The sequence below is a fragment of the Corylus avellana genome, chromosome ca7 (assembly GCF_901000735.1).
Source record: "Corylus avellana chromosome ca7, CavTom2PMs-1.0".
Classification (NCBI taxonomy): Eukaryota; Viridiplantae; Streptophyta; class Magnoliopsida; order Fagales; family Betulaceae; genus Corylus; species Corylus avellana.
The window spans coordinates 13,265,408-13,285,566 of record NC_081547.1 but is presented as its reverse complement, the minus strand read 5'-3'; the positions used below and the strand labels follow the sequence as shown (position 1 = coordinate 13,285,566).

The following is a 20,159-nucleotide window of genomic DNA, read 5'->3' as shown; positions in this document are numbered from 1 at the left end:
TTTTCCCTCCCCTCTCCGTCGCTAGTTCTTCTCTTTTTCTTTCTTTTTTTTCCCCTAAGCAGTGGCGCCGCCATCCCCTCTTCCTTGGTCCATGCCATTCCACCTTGGTGTCTCCCTCTGGCCATTCTCCACCCCTGCAGCCGCACCATTCTCGATTCTACAGTGGTCCTCAGCACCGAATTTTTCCATGCCCGATCTGTCGGCCTCCGTTCCTCCCCAGCTCCAACGCGCCACTCCAGGGTCTTCCCCAGCCTCCCAGCCTTCCATCGTCGTCATCCCCACCATGTTCCAACCACCACGCGCCGTCGTGTGGTCCGCAAAAGGCAACTTGTGTCTCTCACGCGCTGGCTCGTGATCCTCACGCGCCGATGCATGTGCCCCATGCTCCGCCTGCCTCCATCCAAGTTGCTGCCAGACACTCCTCCAACTGCCTCCATCCGACCTATCCACTGATGAAGCCGCTGCTCAGTGGGCTTTTTTGCTGTTTTCCTTATTTTCCGTGTATTTTTATTTTGTTTGTACTTTGCAGCTTGTGTTTTCTGTTGCTTGTGTTTTTTGTTGGTGCTGTCTCCCTGCTCTTATGCATGTTGATCTTTTTGCGGAGACTTTTTTAACCGGATTTATGTTGGTTCCTCTCTTTGCTACAGTCCCTTCAACGGACTACAACAGTGCCCCTTCAGCTTCAATCACTTTCCGGTGGTTGTTGCTAGTTTCTAGCGGGGGTTCAGTCTTAGTCTATACCCCTTTTGCTTCTGTAACTGCCTTGTGCAACCCTTTAAGATGACCATGTCATTTGTTTGACTCATTTCTTACCTTGTGTAATTATTATTGTACTGTTTTAATTTGTTTTGGATTTGTTATTGGGGAACACACCCCATTTTCATTTTTAGAATCATCCATTTCTTCTTCCTTTCGAATCAAGAGTGGTAAGTATCCTCTCATATAACCCTTTCCTTATTTAATTAGAAGAAAAAAATGTAGATGTCGTATCACCAAATTATCAAGGAATTTACAACTATTAAAAACATAATTTAGTGGTCTGATTCCCCCGAAGTGACATCTTTCTCTGTTTCTTTCTTTGTTTCTTTTAGCCTCTAGTTTCCATTCTATTTGTAACATCCAATTAATCAAGTCAATTTGCTGGGTAAAATGACAACTACTTGTAGACTTGCAGCCCATTATTTGAGATGATTAACTTAAGTAAGCGATGTCAATGTCTTCATAAAAGATAATCTTTCAAAGGTGATTGTGAGAGTGAAGCGTACATAATCTTTCAAAGGTGATTGTGAGAGTGAAGCGTGTTAGTCTTTCTACAATGGCAAGATAGGATGGATCGAGATCTCCTGTAATTGGGGATCCCAACCAATTTCCCTTGCCCTCTATTATTGCGCAAGTGTTAGAGGGCTTGGTAGGGCCCTCCTGTCCGGGAAGCAACTCTAGCAAAGCAGAGGTCCCACTGCTCTTTTCCCTGAATATGTTTACGCCATTTTATTCCTTCCTTATTTGGACCATGGGTAGGATTATTCTGTTGTCGTTGAACCAAATCCCCTTCTTTCTTTTTTTTTTTTTTTTTTGATAGTGTAGGAAAACTTTACTCAGATTAATTGCACGTCGCAAACACATATTGTACAACAATCATCACCGTTAATCAAACTCCTACTAGGTAACCCAGAAGCTTTCACCCCTAAACCAAATCCCCTTCTTGCAACAGCAAAACCTCAAATTTACAATAAAGAAAAGATAGTAAGCATTCTCAAGTAGCATTCTCTTAGCATTCTTGTCTATATAACACATTTACATCCACTTGTAATTTAAAAAAAAAAAACAAAAACAAAAATACAATGCTACGTGAGAATGCTGACTATCATTTCTCTTTACAATATTATCCATCATAAGCTTCCCAAAACAGTAACTACGAATATAAAAAAAAAACAAAACAAAACAAAACAAAAACAAACAAACAAAAAAGATCACATGAGAGAGAGTGTGAGAGAGCCTGGCAACTGACCTACGGATATCTAGGTCATGGATAGATAACAGTATCATATTCTTTATCACAAGTACCCTGAATGATCATCCTTGCACTCTCAAAGGTCAAAAAGAAATTCTCTCAACAGTATGCTTGTTCACGTAATAGGCTGGCCCATATCCTTCTGAATGAACTCGATGCTTCTCGCGCATATCCCTTCGAGTTACTGGTTTCACACAATTCAGTAGCAAACAACGGGAATGGGAATGATAACACCGGCAGTAAAAAAGAAGACACACACCAGAGGCACAAATGTGAATGACGATAACACGTAATGCAGAGCAGGCATCAATAATTGCAGGACAATGTCTGGGAGTTCCTGCAAGGGTCGAAAACAGTTCCTGCAAGTGGCAGCAGGTTCTAAAGCCAATTGCCTGGAAAATGCTAGGCAACTCAGCATCCGATCACCATTTGAGAGCCCAAGATTCTTTATAATGCTTCACAATCTTCACATGCAAAATATAGAATGGTAAAAACTGAAGCCAGCCATCACTAGCAAAAGCATGATGCTGTATCCCTGTATTGCACCACAATTTATTTGGTTCGGAAAAGAAACTGTTAAAATGGGACAAGTACAAAGGTTTTGAACTACCTCCTTTCCAGCAAAATCAGTCCTATTTCTAGACCATGAGCAATTTTTCATCACAAATGACTATTTTAACTGAATAACCAGTAGAATACCTATGTGTGTGTGTGTGTAAAATTTCAAACCATTTGCATCTTATACAGTGACCTGCTACTTGATACAACTGATGCAGTACCAGCAATTGAGGAATCATTTTCAATAAAAGGACCAGCAGCTTTATAAGAAATTCATCCCAGATACATTGGATATTTGGATACTGAGAAGGAATTCCACTAATTACCTTACTATTGGCACACCAACAGGGCCTTAATTCTCCTTTCCAGTTCCTGCTTAGCTAGACAATTGATCACAAGGCTTCCTTTACAGAACCAGATCAATATATGGTACTTCAAGCTTCACTCATGTCCTGGGAGCGTAAAGATTTATCTCTCTTCCTGCGACGCTGATGGGTCTGATCTTGTGATGCACTAATTGAAGATGCTGGTGCAACTGGTAGAAGAGAAACTAGACAGTCAGACAGGTAAAGCATTCACAGAAGAAAGATTAAAACCACTGAGATCAAGCAATTAAAGACTCAAAAATTAAACCAATGGGCATTTTTTCTTCTTTTTCCCTCTTTTTCTTTTTTTGGCGCAGGGGGGTTGGGGTTGATACATTACACCCCTGACCCCATAATTTGAAAACCAAACTAAAACAAACCAGAAAGGGATATGGGGGGCAAGAATAAGAGGTCCAGCCAAAATTGGTTGGTGACTTGAACATTAAGTGATAAAACAAGGGGAACATTTTATGAAACTCCCATGCGTTTTATCCTATTTTAACTTTTAAACCTCAATTTCTACTTTTGCAAATTGAAGACCCAAATTTACAATCGCTATAAATCCAATACATTCATCTAGTTTTTCATACAAATAGCGAAAATGATATAAAAATTTAAGAAAAAAATGCCCTTCGGATAAAACAAAAAAATTAAAAAGAAAAAAAGGGGCTGACATGCCCAAAGTACAACCCAACCACGGTGGCTGGGCTACCCAACTGCAGCCATGTCTGGGTCATACCTAATTGCAACCATGGTTGGATCTCACAGGCACCACAACTCAACCGTACTTGGCCACAACTACACAACCATGGCCATGGTTGGATTACCTAGCTACGGTGGTTGGGAATGACCCAATCATGGTTGCGGCTAGGGGTGGCAAAATGGGTTGGCGGGTCGACACGATTACAACCCGTAATGACCCACCATCCGATTAATCTAAACCCAAACACGACATGAAAAATAACTGGGTAACCCGACACTACCAGTTTAATCAGTTTAAAATAACCGGGTCGTATCAGGTTGACACGACCCGACACGACACGTTTGAATGAAAAATAGGAAAAATAATGTAATAATAATACCAATGCCATGAGATTCAATAGAATTCACAAATTACAATATGATAAAAACATAATAGGTTTAACTGTTAACAAATTGCCATTCAATAAAAACATTCACAATGATTAGCAATTTTCAACTCCATAGTCCATCATAGCAAATAGCAAATTTCAAAGTATAAAGTTTACATGGTAAATCATTTGGAATTGCCTCTAATAGGCTTAATTGTCTATTCAAATAACAACTTAATCTCTTGAAATTAAACCTATAAAACAACAAATCACTTACCAAGTAAGGTAAAATCATATTAAGAAAATGATAATAATAAAAAAAAAATTTAAAAAAAAAAAAAAAAAAAAAGCTAGCAAAAACAAAATAATAAAGAAAACAAAAACAAAACTCCATCATCATTAGGTTAGGCTTACTCTTTAGTTTAGGTTTTTTTTTTTTTTTTTTTTTTTAATGGGTCTGGCGGCTCAACTCGCAAGTTGACCCATCAGACACGAAAAATAATCGGGTCATAAAAAGGTGACCCGATTATAACCCGAACCTATTTAGATCAAACCCAAAACCTGTTAACTTCGTGTCGTGTTCGTGTCGGGTTCGCGAGTCATGTCAAAATTGCCAGCCCTAGTTGCAGCTGGGTCGTACCCAACATGACTGGCTAGCTTACCTACCCACAATGGCTAGGTCATGACCCATCCCCCTATTTCAATTCTCTTTTTTTCTCCTTTTTTATAAGAGGGACATTGGTGATGAGTTTAAGTTTCATCTAGTGAATTGGTCGAAGGTATTCACTCCGACGACCTTAGGGGGTTAGGGATGAGAAATATGCTTTCGTTTAATTGTGCTTGTTGGGTAAGTGGTTGTGGAGGTTTACTACAAAACAGGATGCTTTTGTGGAGGAAGTTAGTGGACGATGAATATGATAGTATAGTCTAAAGGGGTGGTTGGTGTTCCAAGGAAGTAGGGGGCCCTATGGAGTGGGAGTGTGGAAATGTATTAGATGGGGGTATGATTTGTGCATCATCTGCATTATGGGTAGGAGATGGCTCTGAAGTGTTGTTTTGGCATGATATGTGGCGTGGAGAGCTACCATTGAAGATCCTTTTTCCAGAGTTGTTCACTATTGCTTGTGGTAAGGATGTGTGGGTGGAGAAGAATATGCAGTTTCAAAATGGTATTATTCAATGGAATGTTTTGTTTCTTTGAGTAATGTCCACTTTCCAATCACCTGATTGAAAAGTGGACGTGCTCTCTTGATTCTTTGAGTAATGTATTCCCAAAACGTCAGGTATGGAGGTGAGGATACAATTTGGTAGGTTCCATCGATAAGGAAGACTTAAGCTGTAAAGTCTTACTACTAGGTATTGTCTACTCCGGTACAGTCCACTTGTCCTTAGAAGTCTTTGGAAAGTTCAGGCTCCCCCGAGAGTGGCTTTCTTTGTGTGGACAGCGACTCTTAAGGAAATTCTTAACCTTGGACAATTTACGTAAGAAGAATATTATGGTGATGGAGTTGGGTTGTGTGTGTAAGCATTGTGGAGAGTCAATCGACCATTTATTCCTGCATTGTGAGGTTGCAACAGAGATATGGAATGTGCTTCTTCAGCTTTTTGGTGTTGATTGGGTTATGCCTCGCAGGGTAAGTGAGTATTTGAGATAGTTAGGTAACCGTCTTTCATTACACATATGGAGGATGGTTCCATTGTGTGTGATCTGGTGTCTTTGGCGAGAGTGGAATGCTCAAATTTTTGATAACCATGAGAATGGCTTGCTTGATTTGAAGAAGTTGGTGCTACAAACTCTACTTTTTTTTTAGTTTCTAGATTTATGTTCTTTCTTTCTCTATGGATTAGGGGTTCTCTTGGTTACTTCTTGTATACATAGGTTGCACCCCTCTACGCCTTGTTTGAATATACATCATATATTAACAAAAAAACAAAAAACAAAAAAATAAAAAAGGGGGGGACAATTATATTTTCCTATCATTTTTATTATTTATTTGACAAAAAATGAATGAATACCTCGTATTTAAAATGATCATAAACTCAAGTCTTAAATTTGATAAATCGAAAACTGAGGTCTAAAAATCAAAATCAATTAAATTTGATTAGTCTTAAATTGTACGGACAGCAGCTTTAGGGAAAATCTTAACTTTAGATAATTTACGAAAGATGAATGTTATTGTGATGGATCGGTGTTGTATGTCTAAGAAAAGTTGGGAGTCTAATGATCACCTCCTTCATTGTGAGGTTGCAAGAGCATTATGGAGTTCGCTTTTCCAATTATTTGGGGTTGCATGGGTTATGCCTCAAAGGGTGAGAGAGTTGTTGGTGAGTTGAGAGGACAATTGGGACACCATAATGCTTTGGACATGCGAAGGTTCTATGTTTAATGTGGTGTATTTGGACAGAAGGGAACGCATTGAGCTTTGAAGATCGTGAGACTGTGATATTAAAGTTGAAAATGTTGTCCAAGCCCTTTATACATTGCTAGTAGCGTTTAATAGCTTGCATGCTTCTAATTTCTAAGATTTTTTGGAATTTTGTTCTTTTTCCATACCAAGGTTTCTTGTATACTAAGGTGTTGCCCTTTCTGTGATTTTAATGAATTTACTTATTGTTATAAGAGTCATTAGGGTTTGTGAGAGTTACTAGGGTTTATAGGTATTTTGGTCATTGTTATATTTCTCAAAAACTATATACTAAGATGTGTGAGATAGGCTACATAACAGTAATGCGCGTCCATCTTGTTCTCTAAACCATTCATGCAAGCTACATGGTAACAAGGTGTTTTTAGGATCCTGGTCTAAACACCTTGTTTGTAGTCTTGGTTTTTCTTCCTTCTGGTTGATGTTTGATATCTTGGTGATGTTGTTTATAATCCTAGTGCACTACAAAAAATCAAAGGGTTTAGTGATGTGGCAACTGTTCATTAGACGTGACCACGTGGTAGCACTACCCATGTTAGGGCTGAAATAGCAAGCAGTTATTAACCGCCCGCTAACTGCTAATCGTTAACCGCCTAATTGTTTTTGAAGGTGGTTAAAAAAAAAAGCTAACCGCCTATATATATATATATACATGAAACGATGTCGTGTTAGTATTTAAATATATAAAAAAATATGTATAAAACTCTAGATACGATGTCGTATGTAGTAGGGTATTACCATATTATTATAAAAACGATGTTTTGGTTTTTTTGTTTCTCCTTTTTCCTTTTAAAAAGCGGTTAATAGCGGTTTCTCTTATTTAAGAACCACCGGTTGACGGTTATGAAATAATCACTATCTGCCTAGATGGTTAGCAGAGGTGGTTATCTGATTTTACTAACCACTTAGGTGGTTGTAGTTAGTGGTTTTAACCAATAACTGCTACCGTAACCGCATTTTCACCCTTAGCCCGATTAGGTTAAAGCTCTAAAACAAGTTGTTCATGGTGACCGGAAAGTCTCTGGCGAAAGAAAAGAAAAAAAATCTATCGTCTTCAACTCAGCCCAACCCCCAACCTGTACTCCGGCTGTTTGTTTTGGTTTCTCAACAGTTTCTATGGCAATTCTCAGTCGAATCTCAGCACTTTTGTGGTGTCTCTCAGTAGTTTGGAGGTCGGCGACATTCCATTTGTGCTTGGTGGCTACTCCGGCGAATTATGGCAATTATCAATGATTTTCATGGTTTCTAGCAGCTGTTGTGGTGTTTACCGGGCGTTTTTTGTACTCCTTGACAATGTATGAAGTGTACGAAGGTTGTAGTTGGAGTCATTGGCATATTATGTTCGTTTCCAGCGAGGTCTTATTCCTAGCAAGTTTCCAGCGAGTTGTTGGAGACGAGGGCCCTTGTTTGGGTTCTGGAGCTTGCTATTCCTTATTGGAAATAAGGATATCCTTATTGAGGATAAGGGTTACTTCGGTTTAGTTTAATTTCAAGTTCTTCAACCAGTTCTGGCTATTTTTCTGTGTTTCGTGACTGGTTCAAGATTGTTCTCAGTGTTCCTCAGTGGTTTTCAGCCAGGTCAGGAGGTTTGCATTGTTTCTAATCTGGTTCAGCCGGTTTTTCTTGATTACTGGCCAGTTCAGGCTGGTTTATGTTGTTTTTCAGGCGGTTCAGCACCTTTCTCATCTGGTTCAGTGTCTTCTTCGACCAGTTCATTTGTTTTCTTTCCGGTTCAGAGCATATTCAGACCGGTTCAGTGGTTTTATTTCTGGTTTAGAGCAAAAAAGTATCATACCTAAAATAGCAGTCGAGCAAGATTAGAATGTGTCATACCTAAAATAGTAGCCAAGCAAAAATGTATACCTTTTCTTGTTTTGGCTGGTTTTATGCCACCACCAACAGTTGATGATGAGGAAAGAGGCCTATTAGCAGGCACAGGTTTCATCGATGCTTCAGGCTTCTTAGATGATATCAGAGAAGAGTAAAGAATAGCATCAACAGCTTCACGTTGTTGTTTCCTTTTTGCAATCAAATCTCCAGGGCCTACCTGACTCGGGGCTTTACCTCTATGATTTACATCTCTCTCCTTCAGGCTGCCTTCAGTTAAAGGAGCGGCAACTTCCTGATTCCCCAGGCCTCTATCTACTTCAAAAGATTTTTTTGGTCTTTTGGACGCTTGTGATTTCAAAAGGTTATGACTATCACCCAATTCTCGTCTAGAGTGGTCTGGATTACTCATAGAATTTTCAAAATTAACTTTCCGCTTGCTCATATGAGTATTCCCTAATCTCACTTTCTTTTCACTACTCTCTTTGCCTTTTCTTTCACCACCTGTAACACGTTTCCCTGAGATTGCAGACTCAACATCCTCAGAGATTCTGTTGTTACCATCTGCAACTAAAGATGAATCTTTCTTTATTAGAAAATCATCTTCATCTTTGGCACATCTGTTATTTAGCATATTTTCTCTACTTGCTGGCAGATCTTTTTCATCTTCTACACCTGTTCTTTTACTCTGATCTGCATAGCCTGCATATTTTGTTTTCCTTCCAAAGGTTCGCTTTACAGTGCTCTCATTTTGTTTTGCATGCTGGCTAGCATCTTTACCCTTTTCAACATGCTTCTGCTGTCTTGAATGATTATAAGAATTTCCTGGAACAGCATCTTTATAATCGGCTGTTTTAAACATGGACTGGTACGGCATTTTAACAGAAATAACCAAGTTTCTCTCTTTAGCATCCTTCAAAAGGGCAGCCCATTTATGGTTTTTCTGCAAAGTCCTGGCATTACCCAAGATCCAGAGAGAAAGCTTGGCTCTTGTCAATGCAACATTCATCCTTCTCACATCAGCAACAAACCCAATACTGCTCGAGTTGATCCCAAGTGAAGCAGAGCTAGGCTCCCCCGCTCTAACAGTGGAAAGTATAAGTATATCAACCTCCCGACCTTGGAAACCATCAACTGTATTAAATTCCACATCATCTACGACAGAAGATCCAAATGCACTTGAAAAACGAGAACGTAAAAGTGAGAGTTGACATTTATATGGAGTTATGATCCCAATTCTTCCACCAATAAATTCAGATGGGAACCTAAACAATGTATCCAAATACAACATTAAAAGCAATAAATCAACAAGTAGAAGTTTGTGTATGTCTTCTTGATAAACAACGTATCCAAAAGAGTCGCCTACCTTTTCTTGCAAAACCTAATAACTTCAACTGCAGCATCAGCCTCATTTTCATTGTAAAGGGACAATGCACCTGAATTCTTACTACGATGCTCCCGGCCATCAACAATGTCATAAAATACATATGGCCCAAGACCCTCAATTTCATGAAAAGGAGCTGACTTGCTCGACATTTTATCACCATTTAGCAGCTTTCCATCATAAAAATGCAAAGAAGGAAACCGACATATTTCAGGGTGCATTCTATACTGCAAAAGATAAAAACTTGTCACTAAATGTTTTCATAACTCGCAAGAAGGAAAAAATGTAAAAAGACAAGGACTTACCTCGATCAATTATAAATAATACAAGATATTTGGTTGATCTTTCCCTTTTTCCCCTGGTGAAAAAAAGGGGGAGATATTTCGGGGATATATTTTTTGGATATTTCTTGACTAATGTTAACTTATATTGGTTTGTGGATGTACTGAATTAATTTTAGTGAACTTAGTATTCTACCATCAATGTCATGCTGTAAAGATATATGAAATGAAAATTCAGTTACTTCTTCAGTACTTGCTCATGAGTTTGATTTCAATTTTATAGTTGTTGAGCTACTTTATTTATTTGTCACTTCCCCATGCGTTTTATAAGTTTGTTCATGATTTCAGGAAATACTCTTTCCAATAATTCATATCGAACCTATTTCCATGGTTTGTTAGGTTTAGATGAGTCTTGGGGTAAATCCGGTAATCTTGTCCAATTTTATTGTTTTGTCACCAAATGGCCAAATAGAGAATTTGTCAGGTTTTTGATTAGCCAACTCGGTGCTCAAAACAAGTGCCAAAATGTAATATGTGGTTGGGTAGATTTGTACTTGGGTTTGAGTTAAAATTCCTTCAAGAAATTCAAGTACATAGAGCTCCATTCACAAGTCCGCCTGTAGGTGTCTGGACAGAATGTGAAGGCAGTGTATCATCTAATGGTTCATTCACAGGTGTCCGATTGCTCAGACAGTATGTTTCATTTGCAAGTCCATTCTCACCTGCCTAAATGTTTTGGGGAAACAGAATATTTTGTCAGTTGGAGTGTTCACACATGTCCGGACGGTTTAAAGATACATAAACTCTTGTCTGCCGATTTCCTGATGGCTCACATGTTAAAGGAATGTAACCCTAAAAGTGTCCAGACAGCTCACTTACCTGTCCAGATGCTGCCACTTTAAATCTAAACTAACTTCTTTAAGTTTTAAGTCTAATATTTCAAGTCTATAAAAGGACTTCGAGAGGCACAATTTTCCATGAGCTGAGTTGAGCTAAAGTTGAGGTCTTTAAGACATTATAAATTGAGTGCTTAGCCGTTTATTGTGTGCCAAGAGAAACCTTATGTTGCGAGTTGAATTGTTCATTCTCTTGGAGTTGATCAAACCACGTAGTCTACATCAACAACTTAAAGCTTACTGGTAGGTCCGTAAAGGAGACCAAGTAAAAGAATTGCCCAAAGGGGGATCTAGAGTTACAGTGGCAGGAGGCAAGTGAGGGTACTTGTCTGCATACAAATGTCTAAACCATTACAAGAGTTGTACGTGTGTTTTGCTTGTACTATGAATTCTTCTTAGTGATTGGTTTCTTGAGTTTGGATGCTCCATAATGGTTTTACCTTTAATGTGTGATTCAAAGGGTTTTCACTCCATTAACAAAATTGTGTTGGTGTATGCTTGATTGGTTCATATTTTTGTGGTTTGATATATTGCTTTTACTGCTTGCATAATTTTAGGTATATTTATAATTGTTGGTATATTGCATTGGGGTCTAAACACCCGTTTTTCATATCCTATATGGTACTGGGCTATATAAGCGATTTCGAAAAAATCTAACTGTGACTAGCCCCTTTCATGTAACGCATATGGCTAACATTTCCTCAGTCATGACATTGGTATACTTATAAAAACAAATCATGACAATTGGTATCAAAGCCAACTTAATCAAGTCATGTGCTGCTAAAGACAGTTTGGTCCAATGCGAACCTGACAAGAACATTAGGAATTTGAGTGAAGAAGTTGAGATTCTCCAAATTACATGGATTATATAGGCATTACACGGGTATATATGTGTGGGGGAAATTGTGATACCCCTAATTGTGAAGATTGTGAAGGCATTGCATGACTATATGATAAGTTTCACATTTGGTGTCTACTAGATGATAATGCGTTATATAAATAATTTCAGGGAGTTAACTATAACTAATCTTTGTGGGGTATAATATAGTTAGAACTGATCTTTCTAGGGTATAGATATGGCAGCATTTTTTTTGGATCGTGATATAATAAATTCTATATCAAATGTGATAAATTTCATGGTGCTTGCTAGAAGACAAAAATTTTTTAAAAAAAAAAAAAAAAAAGCTCTCTTCTCTCTCTTCTTTTCCTTCCCGGACGAGGTGTGGGAGGAATAGCTTTTTGTCTCAGGCGAGCTGCCAGTGGTGGCGAGATGGGTTTATTAAGAACTGGTCGGTGGAATCCAAAGATTTTCAGATGACGGTGATGGATGGTGATACTAGTTTGATATTCAAGGAGAGAAGCAGGGGGCTAGTGAGGTTCATAAGGTTGGGAAGTAGTGAAGCAATATGGCTTCTGAACATTTTTGAGGAGTTGATGTCAGTGAAGGATTCAAGGGTGTTTAGAGATCAATCTAAACCAGGGTACCCTCGAGTGCTAGCCCAGAAATGTTCTAATAGGTGCGGCATATTTTTGGTGATTGAAGAATGTGAGGGGAGGGAGAAGCCTAAGGCAGTCATGGTGCCGAAAGGAAAAAATCAGATAGGATGGAATAAACTTGAGTTTGAACTACAAATAGCCATAAGGTTTCTCCAACCACATTTGGCCCAAAGAAACGATGCAGGGAAGAAGAAGAGAAGTTTTACTGAGGTGCTGCAATCCACACTGCGTCTGAATGAGGAATTATTTGGGCCATCGTCTGAACCTATCGCTAGGGTGCCCAAATGGTTGTCAGAGGGAAACGTAGGTCCAGGCGAGTCACAGACGAAGAAGTGTAGTCATGTCTCTGTTCCAGCTAGTTCAGGTCCAGTGACCATCCTCAAGTCTCTGGTGGGTTGTCCGGCGACATCAAAGGGCAAGGAAAAGGATATGGGAACTTTGCTGAAAGATGAAGAGAGACAGAGGTACGCCAATGAATTTCCAGCGATTCTGTCACCGGTGCAGTCCATTTCTCCGGCAAATCCAGCTCCGGCGACAGCTGTTTTGTTAGGTAGCAATGCTTTGTCTCATGCTATGGCGGTTACGAAGGGTTGTACTGGACCTGATAGGAAGGAATGTTCTGACAATGGGTACGTGGTATTTGGAGACATCGAATACGGCAATCTAAGAAATTCGTTGGAAAAATTACAGCTGGAGATTGGGTGTAGCTTGGAGCGGCTAGCAGTGGGCAAACGGGCTTCATACATCAATGGGCCTTCGGAGCTTGGGCCTGCGTAAACCAATCTTGAAGCTTTGGAAGGTGATGGCATCCAGCTCAACCAGAAGATGGGCGTGACTCATGCAGTAGACGCTGGGCCCAAAAGGTTTGGTAAGAAATATAGGAGAATAAGGCCGAGAAGAGTGAAACAATTTCAAAGGACTAGGATGACGACCAAATTAGGAGATCCAGGTGCTTCCTCGTCTGTCGTCGGGCATTGCTTTACGCTGGGTCAACCTCAGGTAGGCTCATCGGCAATATCTGAGTTGGGTATTTTGGGAAAAGCCCCAATCAGTGTGGGTATGGCACTGACCGGCATGATGAATGGTGTTTTACACCTGGGTCGAAGACAGAGGACGCCGATGAAGCATTTGGAGGAAGCGGGCGAGGTGGGGGGAGGCGATAGGGGCTTAAATCTTCTGGGAAAACTACCAGCAGGCGCTCCGGCAGTCTCTGAGTATCGGGTTGTGCCAGCAGGGGCTGTTCCTGGGGATTCCGGCAGCGAGGGGGACAGTCATGGGGGGGGTAGAGATATCTAGATCAAGTAATGCAGCTAACCCATCATCCTTGAAAGTTTGCGAGATAGAAACTAGGATTGTGGATTTTTTTCCTACCGAGGCAGAGGTGGAAGATGGGTTGACAAAAGGGATGGAAGATACGATGGGAGATTGTCAGGATGTCACTTTGGAAATCCGAAAGGACACGGATAGTGGATCCTCTAAAGCCAGCATGGAAGTGTATTGTTTCTCAGTTGGTGGAAAATCCTATTATTCTCAGGGAGTCCAGGTTGGCAAGTCTAGAATTGGAAGTATATGAGGTGGAAGAACACAGTCCGCTGGCGTGCTGTCCAGCTAAGGGGTTTTTGATGAAGAAGGGGTCCAATTCTGCTGATAGATTTCTAAAGCTTGTAGGGAGTTTAGTCACTATGTGGGGATCTCGTGTGATGGGTATGAAAGGAAGCTTTCAGAGCTGTTCACGACTATTATCGCGCGTAATGAAGGAAAGGGAACGGGTGTGGCCTCAAATACGGGGAAGAAAGGTATGAGAGAACTCAATAACCTTGCATGTTAGGGGGAGGGCTAAGGGAAGAACTCATAGAGATCTGTCATGAAGCCTAGGATTGTTTCTTGGAACGTGAGGGGTTTGAATGAGGGCAATAAGTGCATGAGGGTGAGGAATATGCTTAGACAATGGAAGGTGGACATTGTGTGCTTCCAGGAGACAAAGATGGAATCGATTACCAGCAGTTTTGTGAATAATTTGTGGGGTTGGGCTTACGTTGATTGGTGCTTTGTTGCTTCTGATGGAGCTTCTGGTGGCATTTTGTTGATGTGGGATAAGAGGGTGGTTACAAAGATCGAGGTCTATGTGGGAGAGTTTGTTGTAGCTTGTTTATTTAAGAATGTGGAGGATGATTTTATTTGGGCTTTTGCGGGGGTTTATGGCCCGAATCTAGACTACTTTAGACGTTTTCTTTGAGAAGAGTTGGCTGGCCTTTCTAGTTGGTGGGAGGTGCCATGGGTTATTGGTGGTGATTTTAATGTCACTCACTTCCCTAGTGAAAGGTCGGGGGGAGCGCGGTTTACTACCACAATGTCAGAGTTCTCGGACTTCATCTCCGAACAGGGGCTTATGGACCTTCCACTCACAAGAGGGACATTCACTTGGTCCAATTCTTATTCTCGGTCTAGGATTGATCGTTTTTTTAATTTCTTCAGAATGGGAAGCCAAATATCCTAGCCTGCTTCAAAAGAGGTTGCTTAGATTGTGCTCGGATCATTTTCCCATCTTACTTGATTGTGACGGTATGATTGGGGGTAAGAGGCCTTTCAAATTTGAGAATATGTGGTTGAAAACTGATGGTTTTGTGGATAAGGTGCGAACTTGGTGGTCTTCTTACAATTTCGTTGGCACTCCGAGTTTCATTTTGGCATGGAAGCTTAAGAGTTTAAAGATGGATATCATAAGATGGAACGTGAATGAATTTGGAAATGTGAATGTTATTTGCAAAGAGAAAGCGGAAGAGTTGAAGGCTATGGATAGATTGGAGGAAGAGAGAGAATTGGGAGAAGAGAATAATAGAAAAAGGGCGATTGTTAGGGAATTGGAGATTGCTCTTTTACAAGAAGAAATTAGTTGGAGACAAAAATCTAGGATCCGTTGGCTCAAGGAGAGTGATAAGTGCACTAAGTTCTTTCATCGGATTGCCAATTCTAATAGAAGATGCAACTTTATTGAGTCCCTGTCCATCAATGGTGTTCTTTCTTCTAATCAAGACATCATTAGGGATCATACGGTACACTTCTATAAGTCTCTATTCTCTGAACAATGCAATTGGAGGCCTAGGTTGGACAACCTTGCCTTTGATTGTTTGGGAACGAGAGAGGCTGATCGGCTAGAATGTTCTTTTGAGGAAAGGGAAGTGTTGGAGGTGGTGAAAGGTATGGATAGAGACAAGACTCCGGGGCCGAACGGTTTCTCAATGGCTTTCTTCCAAGATTGTTGAGAAGTGATCAAGGAAGACATTATGGCAGTTTTTTCAGATTTTCATGCTCGTGGTAAGTTTGAAAAAAGCCTTAATGCTACTTTTATTTCTCTTATTCCAAAGGTTCCTGGAGCATCCGAGCTTAAGGAGTTTCATCCTATTAGCATTGTTAGTGGGATTTATAAGATTATTGCTAAAGTTCTTTCTAATAGGATGAGGAGGGTGTTGGATAAGGTGATTTCAAAGCCTCAGAACACGTTCATTAAAGGAAGACAAATCACGGACTCGGTTCTTATAGCAAGTGAATGCCTGGATAGTCATATCAGTTCTTGGGAACCGGAATTGCTTTGTAAATTGGATGTAGAGAAGGCCAATGATCACAGTGACTGGAAGTTTCTCTTGTATTTATTGAGGAGATGTGGATTCGGTGAGAAGTGGTGTTCTTGGATAGAGCAATGTATTTCGACCGCTCGTTTTTCCGTATTAATCAATGGCACTCCTGCTGGCTTCTTTAGTAGCTCCTGGGGGTGAGGCAGGGAGATCCATTGTCTCCGTTTCTGTTTGTCATTGTTATGGAGGCATTTAGTAGGATGATTGTTGTTGCCACCGAGAGTGGCTTCATTTCAAGCTTCTCAGTGGGAAACAGTTTATCTGAGACGGTTAACATTTCCCATCTATTGTTTGCAGATGACACGGTGGTATTTTGTGGGGCGAATCTGGATCAAATTCGTTCTCTTAAAGCCCTACTTGTTTGTTTCGAAGCTGCTTCGGGTCTAAAGGTGAATATGGCTAAATCAGCTTTGGTCCCGGTAGCTGATGTGGATAATAGGGAAGAATTGGCTGGTGTTTTGGGTTGTGAGACGGATTCGTTGCCTTTGAAATACCTGGGCTCCCCTTGGGTGCTCGCTTTAAGGCAAAATCTATCTGGGATGACATTTTGGAAAAGATAGATCGGAGATTGGCAAGTTGGAAAAGAATGTATCTTTCTAAGGGAGGTAGGGTTACTCTAATAAAGAGCACCCTCTCTAACCTTCCTACTTATTTCCTGTCCCTTTTTCTTGTTCCTGTTTCAGTGGTTAAGCGCATAGAGAAGCTCCAATGGAATTTTCTATGGGGAGGTTTAAATGATGAATTCAAATACCATTTGGTTAGTTGGGATAAGATTTGCTCTCCGATTTCCAAAGGAGGTTTAGGGATCAGGAAATTGAGACTACTCAACCAAGTTTTGTTAGGGAAGTGGCTGTGGCGTTATGCGCACGAGAGAAAGGCTTGGTAGCGAATGGACGTGGATGCCAAATATGGTTCTAAATCGGGTGGTTGGCATTCTATCAACATCTCTAGGGCTCATGGGGTGGGTCTTTGGAGATACATAAGTAGGGGGTGGCGGATGTTGTCTAGCCATACAAGATTTGATCTAGGAGATGGTTCCAAAATCAGATTTTGGGATGATGTTTGGTGTGGAGAAGCGTGTCTTAAGGATGTTTTTCCAGGCCTTTACATCATAGCTAATGCCACAGATGCGTCTAGTGCTGACAATTTCGATCCCACGGGGGGAACTCTTCAATGGAATGTTAGCTTTTCTCAGTTGATTCATGATTGGGAGTTGGAAGTGCTAGCCTCGTTCTATACTTTGTTGTACTCTCATAAAATGAATAGGGAAGGAGAGGATAAAATGAGGTGGATTCCGTCAAGTAAAGGGAAGTTCGATGTTCAATTTTACTATAATGTTTTCACTAGTACTGAGACTAGTCATTTCCCTTGGAAGAGTATTTGGCGCACCAAGGCACCCACAAGAGTGGCCTTCTTTACTTGGACGGCAATGTTAGGGAAGATCCTCACAATAGATAATCTTAGGAAAAAGAATCTCATTGTGATCAATAGGTGTTGCTTGTGCAAATCAGATGGGGAAACGATCGATCTTCTTCTTCTCCATTGTGAGATCGCTCGCTCTCTATGGGATGCTATCTTTAGCCGGTTTGGATTGTCATGGGTCATGCCTCAAAAGGTGGTGGATTTGCTCGCTTGTTGGTGGTCGGGAGGGCGTTCTCGAAGTGCCGTTGTGTGGAAAATGGTTCCCCTTTGCCTAGCATGGTGTTTATGGTTAGAAAGGAATGCGAGATGCTTTGAGGATTCTGAGAGATCTCGGAGGACCTCAAGGCGTTCTTCTTCTACACGCTTTTCACTTGGACAGCAGCTTGGCTTGCCCCTTTAGTGATTAGCTATCTTGATTTTCTTGTCCTTTTTTCTTCTCCTAATTAGGCGTTTTCTCTTGTATACCTTCTGTGTACTTGGGTTGCACCTCTCTGCGCTTTTGATATATAAACTTTACGTATCAAAAAAAATGTGATAATCTTGGAATCCATATATAGTTGGGGACTCTATTTTACTGTGCTAATAATTTATTTATATATATAAATTAAGTAATTGAATATGATTTTTTTTTTGATAAGTAATGTAATATATATCAAAAAAAGCGCAAAGCGCCTCTAAGTACACAATAATGTATACAAAGGAACCCAACCAAACACCCTAACAAACCAAAAACCCAGAAAAACCCACTCAAACCAAACACCCAACCAAAGGGGAATACAAGAGACCCAACCAAACCCCAAGAAAAGCCCTAGTGCATCTCAGGTGGAACCCTAGTGCACCTCAGGGGGAAAAGAAAAAGCATTTTTCGATCCCAAAAAACCCCGCCGACGCCGGCCCTTCACCGGAGAGATGGAGCAATCCAGATTATTGAGCTCCCTCAACCCCTTAACCTTAGAAGCAGAACTTCAACCTTAGGGGCAGAAACTTCAACCTCAGCAAGCAGGTCCTTGTTCTTATGCAGCTGCTTTGCGACTTTTTCCTTCACCCTCCGGGTATAAAACAGTTGGGACGAGGATATAGAGGAGTAAATGGGAGTACCACTCTCTGTCATGCGAGGAAAAGGACGGCTAAGACTCCTCCCCATCTCAGCCGCCCCATCGAGAAGGGAAGTAGTCGAGAGAGAAGTGCATCCCTGCGACGAGAACAAGGAGGTAGTAGCAGGGGAATGAAGACCCAGCTCAGCCACCCCAAAGGTAGGTGAGACAGTAGAGCCTACTTGAACCTCCACCGGCGCAGAGGGAACCAGAACAGGGTCCTTTCCCTTAGAAGACAAGGAAGAATCCTTCAACACCACCGGAGAGGGAGAGACAGCTCTCGGACCAAAGAACCTACGACGAAACAAACCTTTCGCCGGAGAAGAAGGACGAACAACCAGCTCCTCCTCCCCCGAAAAAGGAACCTCCCTATCCCTGCAAAGAGGGCTCGCCGGAGAGTCCACCTCCCAAGGAACAAAGAAGGCCTCCTTAAGAATAGAAAGACGAGCCGAATCAGAAATCTCTGAAGACACAGTCGCACCCCGGCAGGCTTCAGGCATCGAAGAAAGAGAACCCTCCCAGTCCCTGCGCAACGTGCTCGCCGGTAAATCCTCCGCAGAATGGAAAAAAGTAGCCCCCTGAGAGGACCCGTCACCGGCAGACCCAACAATCTCGCCCAAAACTCGCACCGGAGAGCGAGAGAACACTGCCGGGGAAGACCCATCGCCGGAATCCAAACCGGTAACCTGCAAACTCAAAGAAGACCTAGCCAACGGCTCCAAAAACTCTTCAGAGACTAGAGGAATCCCAGCAGAAACAGACTCCAAAGGTAATGAAAACGAGTTATGGACTGGATCCGAGTAATCCGGATCCAAGTAATGAACCGGATCCAAATTTTGACCCAAACCCACTTCAGAGACCGACCCGGAATCACAACCCAAAGCAGAAATTGATAGGCCCAAAAAACGAACCCTTTTACTCCTGCGATTGGGCTTCGAGACAACCCCAGCACGGACCCGGTCCAACTTACGTTGGATTTGCCCTAGAAGCCTCAACAACCCACTAATACCGATCTTGCCCTTCTTCTTCTTCCTCAAACTCACTGACCCAGCCGCATCCGCCAGAGGAGAAGGCAAGCTCTCCAACGCAGAGCAATCCACGGCAGAACGCAACCCCATACCGTCATACTCTGAATCCCAACAAGACGACCCCGGAAGCAAATCGAGAGACCACGGATACTCAACTGCTCTCGCCTCGACGCCCAGAGTAGATCGAAGGACATCCACGAAAGACCTCCCGGAGTCGACCCCCAAAGAAGGACCATCCATGAGAAACCCCGCCGAAGATGGAACCCCAAACTCCGCCGTACCATCCAACTTGATCTGTGCCGCCAACAGTTGCCGAAGCTCTCCCGCAAAACGCCGCCAGCCCCTCCCAAAGCGTCCCTCCGGAAGCCAAATGACTCCCTTACGACCACCCTCAGCCAACACCGATACCTCCAAGAACCTACCAGCCTTATTACCTCCCCCGTGGACCATCGTGGCCTTATCACCCTCACGGTAAAATTTGGCAATTTCTTCCTTCACCTGAACCTGAATCGCCGCTTCCACCGTTTCCACCAACCACGACGAACACCGAATGCTCGCGAAAATATACCCCACGAATCCTTTTCTCCTTTCCTCCAGACGAAGGTTAGGACACCCAACCTTTGCCGAAAGGCAGAAGGTTTTAGCTTCAAAAGAGAAGCTGCGTTCCATAA

At 41.7% G+C, this 20,159-nt stretch overlaps 1 protein-coding gene across 5 annotated transcripts in view; it reads right to left on the bottom strand.

Moving 5' to 3' along the window:
* Positions 1-1,685: 1,685 nt before the first annotated feature.
* Positions 1,686-20,159, bottom strand: part of LOC132186271 (uncharacterized ATP-dependent helicase C29A10.10c) — a 38,248-nt gene continuing 19,774 nt past the window's right edge. For 2 of the 5 annotated variants that reach the window (XM_059600161.1, XM_059600162.1), the window contains 3 exons: positions 9,621-9,865; positions 8,291-9,519; positions 1,686-3,104 (listed from right to left, as the gene is read on the bottom strand). In XM_059600161.1, coding sequence (XP_059456144.1) covers positions 3,004-3,104; positions 8,291-9,519; positions 9,621-9,865 — 1,575 coding nt within the window. In that variant the 3' untranslated portion in view covers positions 1,686-3,003. The remainder of the gene's footprint in view (positions 3,105-8,290; positions 9,520-9,620; positions 9,866-20,159) is intronic. The other 3 variants (XR_009440738.1, XR_009440737.1, XR_009440739.1) reach the window with 3 other exon arrangements.